Source organism: Ceratina calcarata, unplaced genomic scaffold, assembly GCF_001652005.2.
Source record: "Ceratina calcarata isolate Rehan_Ccalc_2016 unplaced genomic scaffold, ASM165200v1 scaffold175.2, whole genome shotgun sequence".
NCBI lineage: Eukaryota > Metazoa > Arthropoda > Insecta > Hymenoptera > Apidae > Ceratina > Ceratina calcarata.
Genome location: NW_017138889.1, coordinates 27626 through 38128, shown reverse-complemented (window position 1 = coordinate 38128; position 10503 = coordinate 27626). Strand labels below are relative to the sequence as shown.

General features: G+C 43.0%; 4 protein-coding genes across 4 annotated transcripts in view; 2 read left to right on the top strand and 2 right to left on the bottom strand.

Moving 5' to 3' along the window:
* eIF3c (eukaryotic translation initiation factor 3 subunit C) overlaps positions 1 to 2396 on the bottom strand; it is a 6615-nt gene extending 4219 nt beyond the window's left edge. The window contains exons 1-3 of the mRNA XM_018037594.2: positions 2318 to 2396; positions 2016 to 2123; positions 400 to 1871 (exon numbers count right to left, since the gene is read on the bottom strand). Of these exons, the coding sequence (XP_017893083.1) occupies positions 400 to 1871; positions 2016 to 2108 (1565 nt within the window). The 5' untranslated portion in view covers positions 2109 to 2123; positions 2318 to 2396. The remainder of the gene's footprint in view (positions 1 to 399; positions 1872 to 2015; positions 2124 to 2317) is intronic.
* A 576-nt stretch (positions 2397 to 2972) lies between these two features.
* Positions 2973 to 4713, top strand: Ykt6 (YKT6 v-SNARE homolog). The gene is made up of 4 exons (XM_018037622.2): positions 2973 to 3178; positions 3298 to 3494; positions 3552 to 3823; positions 3895 to 4713. The coding sequence occupies exons 2-4, from the start codon at positions 3305 to 3307 to the stop codon at positions 4033 to 4035; spliced, it is 603 nt and encodes a 200-aa protein (XP_017893111.1). The 5' UTR covers positions 2973 to 3178; positions 3298 to 3304; the 3' UTR covers positions 4036 to 4713.
* ND-42 (NADH dehydrogenase (ubiquinone) subunit ND-42) lies at positions 4653 to 6710 on the bottom strand. The gene is made up of 5 exons (XM_018037621.2): positions 6600 to 6710; positions 6451 to 6520; positions 5614 to 6252; positions 5067 to 5456; positions 4653 to 5004 (listed from the first exon to the last, which is right to left on the bottom strand). Exons 2-5 carry the CDS (start codon positions 6514 to 6516, stop codon positions 4849 to 4851), a joined length of 1251 nt encoding a protein of 416 aa, XP_017893110.1. The 5' UTR covers positions 6517 to 6520; positions 6600 to 6710; the 3' UTR covers positions 4653 to 4848.
* Positions 6711 to 7192: 482 nt separating this feature from the next.
* The window catches only part of Ack-like (activated Cdc42 kinase-like), a 12949-nt gene continuing 9638 nt past the window's right edge, over positions 7193 to 10503 (top strand). Inside the window, exons 1-3 of the mRNA XM_026810741.1 lie at positions 7193 to 7703; positions 8452 to 8544; positions 8607 to 10184. Of these exons, the coding sequence (XP_026666542.1) occupies positions 7700 to 7703; positions 8452 to 8544; positions 8607 to 10184 (1675 nt within the window). The 5' untranslated portion in view covers positions 7193 to 7699. The remainder of the gene's footprint in view (positions 7704 to 8451; positions 8545 to 8606; positions 10185 to 10503) is intronic.

Sequence of the window (10503 nt, the reverse complement as noted above, 5' to 3'; positions counted from 1 at the left end):
TAAACGCATTCGAGAAGCTCCAGGTTGATGTGCATGTGGAAAGGCATTTGCCTCTGTTTCTCAATCTTCTCTTGCTCTTTGCTGCGCTCGTGTTGCCTCTGAGGCAGCAGGCCTTGCGCCAGCAGCTCCTTCACCTTACCAGTGACCATCAAATCGACCAAACAGTTATGGGCATCTTTAATGTTCGCGTGGCGGAACGCGCACAAGCCCAGATGGGCGATCGTCCTGTTGTACAAGATTTGCGTGGCCGGATCGGAATGCTGGATAGTTTCTTGCAAGTGCGACATCAGGATCAGATCGCGAGCTTGGAACCAGTTATCGTGGAGGGCGTGGTGATAAATATGCGAGAGGATAGCACGGGTTCTGAGCCTGTCCGTGCTATCGTGAGCGTATACGTATTTACAAAGTTTCTCCATGACTTGCACGGATGTTACGACGTCCGAACCGAGCTCTCCGTCTTTTTGTTTAAGGACGTTCGGATCGAACTTGTAATATAGATGCTCGATTTTACGCAAGTACACGCGGCAAAGTTCGGAGACGGTTCCCTGCCTCTCCAGATATTCTTGAACCTTGTCTATTATAGCGGACACCTGTTTCTCATCCTTCAACCTCTCCACATACTCATTACTGTGTGGGTCGCGTTCTTTCAACAGTTTAATGAACTCTTCGTCCAAACGTTCCACCAATGTCAAAACACAACCGTGTATCTTGTACGGAGGCGTTTCATACTCCTCTCCCTCCTCGGACACAACCTCAGCGATGATCATGTCCTTCGTGCTCAATAACATTTCGAGCATCTCCGTGATACGCTCCAGTATCTTTGACCAATATTCGGGCTTCATCGCGTCCGACACTTTCGGATTGTAATCGAAGATCGATGATACTATAGAAAACTTGATCTTCACAGCTACTGCTGGGCCAAGATTGTGAGCGTCGGCTATGGACTGTAATTCGTGTAGAAGTTCGATCTGTTCCCTGCGATCGGTACGTTTCTTACCACGGGCAGCAATGATCTCGTTTAGCTTCTTCAAGACAGCAGCTACATTGATCTCAGCGTCTTTGGCGAACATTTTCGGCTTCTCGGATGGAATAGCGACGCCTCCCTTCACTGTTTCCCATTCGCCTTCTCCATCGTCTTCGTCCCGCTTCTTTTTCCTTTCCTTCTCTTTCCGTTCCTTCCGCTGTTCCTTCCGTTTTGCCTTGTCCTCCTCTTCCTCGTCCTTCGCTCTCTTTATGAATCGTTCACGAATATTTTGGTACTGTCCTTCGTCTTCGCTGCTCGTGCTCTCGCTGTCCGAGGAACTGCCCCAATCGGATTCGCTCTCGCTTCCATCGTCTCCATCAGCGACGCTCTTCTTGAATTTCGAAGTGTCCGGCTCGCTTGCTTCCGATCCAGCTTTCTTGAAGGCAACCGCACTGTCGTCTTCTTCCTCCGACTCCGCGAGTTCCTCAGGTTTCTCTTCTTCTTCGTCATCGTCCTGATCAGGATTCTCCCGGAATTTTGCTATGTCCTCCTCGAAATCTTTGTTGTATTTACGGAGCTTCTGACGTAGCGAGGTCAACGACTTGGAATTATTTTTAGACATGTTCTTGCGACCTTCACGATCCTCCCACACGTCAATGATAAAGTCCTCCATTTCTACCAGACATCTGATATAAAAACGTGGCGTTTGACCACCTTCTTCTTTTGCTATTACAGGCAATGCCTTTTGGTAGGCAGTCTTCAAAGCCTCAAAACTAGTTAGCATGCTGCTCATATCTTTGATCTTCTTGTAGTTTCTTATGAGCTTAATTAAATTGGCGATTTCTTCATATCTTTTCTCCTTCGTCGAACGCACAATCCTCTTAGTTTCTTCCTCTTCATCGCTAAACTGTAAGAAGTTATTAATTCAATTATGTAATTCTTATTGAAATCTGTATGTTGATTGTATTGTACTGTATGAATTCTGTATTCTGTGTTCTGTATTTGAATTCTGTAGTAATTAATAATGAGAATAGAATGTTCACTCGCTTACAGTGAAGGTTGTGGTCGGTGCTCTTTGAACTTGTTCTTCTTCTGGAGTGCTATCAGATTCCGAGTCTGATCCAGTTGCAAAAAAACGACTCATGTTTCAGAGTGACAACTGTAACAAGATACACAAATACTTAGTATCTAAATAACGAATATAATGAAACGCGATTCCAAAACCGATAGCGTATACACGAGTCCTAAACACATAGTGCGGTAGCTTCAATCGCTATCACCAAATATTTTACGTACATTGTTCACAATAAAGATTATGAAATAAATGTTATATTCATTCAATTCGAAACTTACGGATTACAAAATTAGTGCTATCTGTTCCGTTTGAAGAATAGAACTTGTACAGGTTATATCAGAACGTGAGAGCGTCAGCGAGCGTCAGCTAATGGAGGGAATGGAGCAATGGAGGTTCGCAACCGAACACAAGCAAATGACACTATACAGGGTAACACTATATAGAATAAAATGGCATTTCCATGTAGAATACAATATTTCTATGCCTCTCGATTTGGATTCGAAGAATTGTTCTCGTTAAATTAAAGGTAATGAACAGAGGTAATGTTTTTAATCGTAATTTATACATTTATTCTTTCCAAATATCTTTTTAACCTTTGCATATGAAAAATTCCCATCGAAATACCCCAAAAAACGTTAATTGCAATCCCGGGTAAAATTATCATGCAATTATAATAATTATTTCTAATTATATCGGCAAAATAACGCGTCATTGCTGATAATTAGATAATTAACCACACCGCGTTGTTTACAATTGCTGTACTTAAGAATGATGATAATAATAATTAATCATGTTGCTCTTTTCCTGAACTGATTCTGGGACAGTTTTAATAATTACAACTTGTAATTACTATAATCGTTAAGCTGAGCGTAATGTATAGTATCTCCACGAAAAAAGAGATCAATGAAATGTTTTATCAATTTAATTGAGAACCGCTGCCGGGAAAGAAGAGGAAGATATGAGGATGAAGAGCGATGTTGGTGACTGTGTGTCTAATGTAGCTGTAGTTGTAAATGAAAATAGGAGTAGTCATCGGAGTCTGTATTAGGAATGAGAAAAAGTTTATTAGCTTAGCAAGCCTGAATTCGATGCGTTTTGTACGTTGAAACACGTTCAGGGGAAAGTGTATGCCATCTGTGGTAGGTTCTACGCCGAGAGTTATTTTCGTTTTCGTTTCGCCGCACGACAGATGAACGTGAGGCATCGTGAAATCGTTCTAACCCAGATTTGAAACTACTTAATCGTCCCGTTTTTCCAGAGGAAAAATGGTAAGGTTATATGCGCTGTCGATTTTGTATAAAAATCCCACGTCGGCGACTACGTTCAAAGCTGCCTACGACGTGGAGTCGTTCTCGTTTTTCCAACGGAGCAGTGTCAAAGAGTTCATGACGTTTATAAGCAAAACCATCGTTGAGAGAACGCAGAATTGTTCTAGACAGAGTGTGAAAGAAGCAGGTAGAATCTGTGGGATAAAAATCTCTTCTCAACCTGACGGATTGTAACGTTTTACAGATTACATGTGTCATGTATATGTAAGGGCAGATAACCTTGCTGCCGTGCTTATATCCGATCACGAGTACCCTAGGAGAGTAGCTCACACATTAATCACAAAAGTTATGGATGAGTTCACTGGCAGATATCCACAATCTTCTTGGGATACTCTGAGCGAAGCGTTGATCGACTTCGCCCAGCTGAATGTGTATTTATCCAAGTACCAGAATCCTAACGAAGCTGACGCTCTCACCAAGATGCAAAACGATCTAGACGAGACGAAGATCATCTTGGTAAGCAGGAGCATTGGAAGGATAAAGTCTTTTCGCTGAATTCGACTCTAGTATTTATTTTACTGCTGTAGCATAACACGTTAGAGGCTGTTCTTAAAAGGGGCGAAAACCTAGACGACCTGGTCGCGAAATCGCAAGGTCTCAGCGCCCAATCGAAAGCGTTTTACAAAACTGCACGTAAAACCAATTCCTGCTGCAGTTTAGCTCCTTAAACGGCTCTCCATTGGCAGAATTACTTTCGCTGGCCACGTCATGGTAAATATGTGTACGTATGTAACTTGTTAAAGTGCAAAATGAAATAGTATTACTAAACAGGTTTGATTAATGGGGATAATTTATGAATTTTAATAGTATGACAAAATTCAATATTTTGTGTACAGATTGTTTGTATATAGCATCTATGAATGCACTTAAATGGTATATTGAACTACTGCCGGATTCGCGCGATTTGTTTTAGTGTCTCTCTCTCTCTCTCTCTCTTTCTCTCTCTCTTTTTTCTCCCCCCTCTGTCTTGTTATTTTAAATGTAGCTATGCAAGGATAGCTTGCGTGTAAAAGTACATTCCGTTTTATCTTTTCTACGACGAGACTTTCGGAAACAATGTGCAAGTACAACAATTTTCGATTTGTTTTTACCGGATTGTTAAAAAGGAAACGTATGAACCTGTAGTGCCGCGGATCGATACACGAAACCGTGAAGGCTTTATTTGGTGTATCTGTAAATTATTCGATCGTATCGGTGTACTCAAAGAAATAACACGAAGCTAGTTAAAAGAGTATTTAATGCAATGTTTATGTGTGTGTACATATAATAACTGCATACATATGTGTAATTTTGAAAACATATTTATATTTTTAACATGTATGATTATAATACAAAACTGAAATGGACATCGTTGAATAATTTCATGGGACTATTTTTCTCTCCTGATGTGAGGCTGGAACTCGGCACGAGAGGTTCCTGCCTATTATTTTATTATCTCACTATAATCCTTTTGTTACAAGAATAATTTATTAACGACTATATTAAGGGTATGCTTTGTAATCGAAAAATTTGCAATTTACAAAGTCAAGGGGCGTGCGACGGAACAGCGACAGCTTGAAGATTCTAAATTTTTTTCTCCACGAGTATTTGTCGCCTAGTTCGGGATTCCATCCGTATTCATATTTCTCAGATACCACCTGGAACGAAAATTTTCTCGGTTAATCGAAGGAAAGTCGAAACGTTTAAGCGAGACACTTGCCCCTTCCATCACTTTGTGCTCTATCTCGTCGTCTTCGGCGGTAGTATACAACTCCGTTGCCATTTTATCCATGGGCGCGTTCATCTCATTGAATATCGTCTCCTTCTCATGGAACAAGCACAGACGCATTATCATAGTTTCCGCGTCGATGAATATCCAATCCTGGAACTTCTCTCTGTCGGGCACCTCTTCTAAATCCGTGTGCTCGATGTCGTGAACTATGTCCAACGGATTGCCGTCCTTGCTCCAATCATAAATCAATACCTCCGAGGTCGACGTCAACGACGACAAAACCTTCTCCTTCATCACCCTGTCCAGGTCGGACAAGTAATTCGTATTGATGACCTTAGAATTAACTTCCTCACGAATCGCCCTCCTTTTAACATTGTCCTGGAAAACAATTATTACTTATTATAACGCGAAATTAGAATTAAAACCACGGGTCGAAAAATGCCATAACTTATACAAGTTTTGGTTTTGGTTCTTCTTATTTGTAAATATTACTTACAGTTTTTAAGAAAGTTATTTTCGTGATCTTAATACTTACTATAGTGACCTCCGGAGGAACATCTAAGTAGATTACTAGGTGAGGTCTGAGCAGATGATACATACATCGCCTCTTCATCTCCTCTAATTCGTCCACAACTGCTTTGCTAAGGTAACCGGCGTTGTACATAGCGTCAACGAACGCGACGTCTGAGAATGCTGATCGATTCAGTACTACTCCCTGTCCAGAGGCCAGAATGTGGACCAGGGCGTTCATGTACTGTTCGAGTCTCATGTACAAATACGTCATTTGGAAGATGGGCACTTGTTTGTTGGTAGGATCCGTTAAGAATCGATTCAAGTCGCAGGACTTGCATCCTGCGGGTAGTTTCGGGTCCAGACTACGTAGGTCGAAGCCGTAAGGGTTGACGAACATCTGGTCGTGAGTCGGCGGCGGCATGTACAGCAGCCCGAACTCCTCTGCCAGTTTCTCACAGAGTTTCGTTTTTCCCGCGGCTGGGGGGCCGTCGACGATTATCAACTTTGTGTTCTCGTCGTATCTGAACGACGTAGGGTCGGTGAACATTGTTGTCGGGCAGCATAGCCTTCTCCAGTAAGGAAACGGTGGTGGCTTGGGCAATTCCTCTTTCAGGACTAATCTCTTCATAAACGCCACTTGTGTCGCATTGTAGTTCGATATCTGGAAAGCAGACGATTACGCGATCGGATTCACAGAACAGTTGAATTTGAAAATGGGATCAACTGGTTACGAAATGTAATTAAGATATTTATAGTAATTAAACAGTCTATCTTATTCATTTGAATCAATTATTATTATTATCATTATTGTTATTATTATTATTATCGTTTTTATGACAGTAATAGTAAAAGTACTAACCTTACATAATCGAGTTAAAGATCCGATGGTATTGCCCTTCACGCTGACACAGAATATCGATGTCATTATACTGAAATTAATATTACTTCAGTAATTTATATTAACCCTTGACAGGGAAATCAGCACCCTTTGCATTATTAGTCCCTTACCCTATACACTAATTCGAACACATTCGAAGACACTTCTTGGATTCTGTTCAGTGGTACTCAATGAAAGCCAGTCGTACTGTCACTGCCAAAAGATCTAACAGTAGTGCAAGAATAAGAAAACAGCATTTTATTAAGAAAAGGAAGAAAGCATTAGGAAACAAATTTGTGTACTTTTTTCTATTGACTACAAGCAATATTATGGCGCTGATAAAATTATATGTTATCAGAAAGGAAATTAAATATATCTTTCATTATTTCCTCTCTGGTGTTATCAGTAGGTCAGGAAGGGTGGAACAACTTCACTGATTTATAGAAATGTTTATTTTAATCTATGATTTCTATTAACACGTGTGAAAACGAGAACATGTTCGAAAAGACCTCTTCGATCCTGTTCAGTGGTGCTCAATTATAACCTTTATTACTGTCACTGTCAAAGATTGAACATCATTGCAAGGAAGAAAGAACGATTTATTAAAATAGGTTAGGAAGCAAGGAAATTGAAGTATATTCTTCTATTGATTAAAATATCGGTGTTATCAGAAAGGAAATTATATGTCCTCTAAACATTTCCTCTTTGGTGTTATCAAATCATAACCACTGCTCCTCATGTGCTGCATGTGCATGCTTGCAGGGGGAAACCACGTGACTATTCCTCCCTTCACTGCGGAGATGGCTTCACTCCCCTCGTCTAAAGTACAGGTTTATGCTTCTAAGTTCCTAGCGGTAACTAGCGGCCAGTCGTGAAACGTCGGCAAACAAATGGAACGAACCGCGACGAAATCGGAGGCGTCGGATCGCTAATTAATCGAAACCGGTGTCCATAATACGATAGTGACAACCACCAAGTGTAGCCGCCTGTTTATACCAAGGGATAAGAAACGCGTAACCGTGCGTCCCTTGAAAAGTACAAGAAACGTCGATGATAAAAGATGTGAACGAGGGAGGCGCGAGTCGAAGTTCTGCGGCGTGATTTGCATGGCGGTGGGGAGAATCGAAGCGAAGAGAATAGTCTCGTGATTTCGTATCGCGCGTAGTGGCAGACGCTCGCGTCTCATGACAAGGAGAGGAGCTCCGAGTGTACCGTGCTGGGTCATCGTAGAATGGGTGAGTGCCACGGCGCGGTTCGTATAAATAATAATCTATTTGAGGCACGCCAGGGCGTGTCTTCGATGGAAATCCGACGATCCGCTGGTCCCGTTTTATCCGTGCCTCGAGGCTTCGCCCCGGTCGCAGCCTCTCGCGTTCATATATGCCGAGGAATCGATCAGCGTTATTAGCGTTACTCTCGCACGATGACATATCGTGCTCCCATTCCTGGCGACGTTTTTTTATCAACGCGCGACAAGTTAATAAACCGAGTCAATTGATCGGCATTCCTCATCGAGAGGAGTCTGTCACGCACCCAACGACCTGGTGCACACGGTACACTCCGGGTCGTGCCAGGAATTTCGTACTCCGCCCCACTCCCGGTCTCCTCGCTTCTATTATTTCCTATTTTTCCCCCGTTTCCCCCTGTTGTTTCGGCTTTCCTCCTTCTGCATAGAAGCTTCGAGTCTCGCCGCGTCCCCGATGTCGCTCAGATAACGTAAGTTCAATCGAGGAATCTGCTCATTGTTGTCGAGTATTATTAGAGTAGCGGCGATACACGAGCCGCTTTTGTTTCCTCAAGCCGCGATTTAATTACGATCGATTTATCGACGATTCCGACCTTCGACGCGATGTTAATTAAGTTAGTCGCGTGAGGAGGAGAGACCCGATTAATTCAACGGTTTTTCTAAATCGTTTCTATGACACACGTCGTAGCTACGAATTAATCAGCATTAACAAGTGTCGCCTTTGTTTTGATTTAAAGACACACAAGGAGGAATGTCCCGCAACACTGGACCCGGTTTGTACGAATTCCTTATGGAGGCAGAGCTCCAACAGTATTATCCTGGAATTCGAGGTAATTATCCGGCAGCTTTAATTAACCAACTGAGAATAAATATAAACTGTTCTGTTTAATAGGGGACTTGAAGGTACAAACAACGGCTCAGTTGAAGTATGTAACAGAGGAGGATCTGAACGCGATTGGGATGAGCAAGCCGGAGATGCGTCGTTTGAAGAAATATTTCCAGAAACACTTCCCGCAGAACTACCTCTCGAAGTTCAAGAAAATGTTGCTGCCTAAACGGGAGGAGCCATCCACAGGCGTTCTAACGATGCTGCCCGAGGAGAGACAGGACAAGCCTCCGATTCGCGTACCTAATAAGCACATGATACCCGCAGATGCGATCATCGTGAATAAGGAATTAGGTATAGGAGAATTCGGAGTGGTACAGCAAGGCGTATGGACGAACGACGGCGAGAGGATACAAGTGGCTATAAAATGCCTCTCCAGGGAGAGGATGCAGAATAATCCGATTGAATTCTTGAAGGAGGCGGTGATAATGCACTCGATCGACCATGAGCACATTGTTAGATTATACGGAGTCGTACTAGACACTAATTCCTTGATGCTCGTCACGGAATTAGCTCCTTTAAGATCGTTACTGGAGTGTTTAAAAGAACCGAGTCTTCGCACGAGCTTCCCTGTTCTATCTCTATGCGATTTCGCCGTTCAGATCGCCGATGGGATGCAATACTTAGAAGCTAAACGATTGATACACCGCGACCTCGCTGCCAGGAATATTTTAGTCTTCTCGAAGAACAAAGTGAAAATATCAGACTTCGGACTGTCTCGAGCTCTGGGCGTTGGCAAGGATTATTACCAAACGAATTTCAATGTAAACTTGAAGTTACCCATCGCTTGGTGCGCGCCGGAATGTATATCGTATTTGAAGTTCACTTCGGCGAGCGACGTCTGGGCTTACGGAGTCACTTTGTGGGAGATGTTCAGCTACGGTTTCCAACCGTGGGCTGCGTTAACGGGGCATCAGATACTGGAGGCGATAGACGATCCGAACTTCCAAAGGCTCGAGCAACCGGAATGCTGTCCGAAAGACTATTTCGCGTTGATGCAACAATGCTGGCAACACGAACCCTCGAAGAGGCCTAAGTTCTCGGAGTTGATCAATCTACTGCCGGATTTAAAGCCGGAACAGGTCCAAGCTGTTCAGGACAGTACAGAAAGTGGTCAGCTGGTTTACAGGCAAGGCGACGTGATCACCGTTCTAGATAAAGGGAGTAGTAATACTTTGTGGAAAGGCGTTTTAAACAACGGGAAGACAGGGTTTTTCAATCCTGCTCATACAATAGCGTACCTCGGGTCTAATTTGCCGAGTAACAAACCTGGAGAGTTCACGCGGGGTGATGGCAAGAATGCATTCTCTTCGCAACGAAGGAAAATACGAACGGACATGATCTCGTCTCCTCAAGGAGATTTGAAGCACACGGGCCACGTTGGATTGGACGGAGCTTATTTTGGGGACATCGGATTTCTCGGTGGGAAGTATCCGCATTTGCCGAGGCAGGTAGTGACGCCGTACAAGCCGCAGGAAGACGTGACGGACAATTCTAGTCAACTGAATCAAGAGAGGAACGCGGAGGCGAACAGAGAATTAATGAGGGATAACAGAAACGCGCAACAGGAACAAAATAAACATGGTACGTTGAATAATTGAATATTACCATTCCCGTTGCAGTTTAAGTTATTATATTGCGCGAGCTTCAAATCTGGAGCGTTGGCTCGGATCCGGACGCCCAGCTTTTAACGCGTGAACAACCCCTCCGCTCAATACGAAGCGTTTTAAGAAAATGGCGAATAATAAACTATATGAATAACAATACAAGGAAATTAATTGCAATTAATATATTTAATCGTTATTCAAATGGAATGATTAGGGAAAAGATAGATTGTTGATAGGCCGGGCGTCCGGATCCGAGCCAACGCTCCCGATTCGTAGATCGCGTCAACCGAGCGCTC

Coding starts and splice junctions, on each gene's coding strand:
- Ykt6 (XM_018037622.2), top strand. CDS start 3,305: ATGGTAAGGTTATATGCGCTGTCGATTTTGTATAAAAATCCCACGTCG. Junction 3,495..3,551: donor ACAGAGTGTGAAAGAAGCAG/GTAGAATCTGTG, acceptor AACGTTTTACAG/ATTACATGTGTCATGTATAT. Junction 3,824..3,894: donor ACGAGACGAAGATCATCTTG/GTAAGCAGGAGC, acceptor TTACTGCTGTAG/CATAACACGTTAGAGGCTGT.
- ND-42 (XM_018037621.2), bottom strand. CDS start 6,516: ATGACATCGATATTCTGTGTCAGCGTGAAGGGCAATACCATCGGATCT. Junction 5,457..5,613: donor TTCCTCCGGAGGTCACTATA/GTAAGTATTAAG, acceptor ATTGTTTTCCAG/GACAATGTTAAAAGGAGGGC. Junction 5,005..5,066: donor AGCACAAAGTGATGGAAGGG/GCAAGTGTCTCG, acceptor TTTTCGTTCCAG/GTGGTATCTGAGAAATATGA.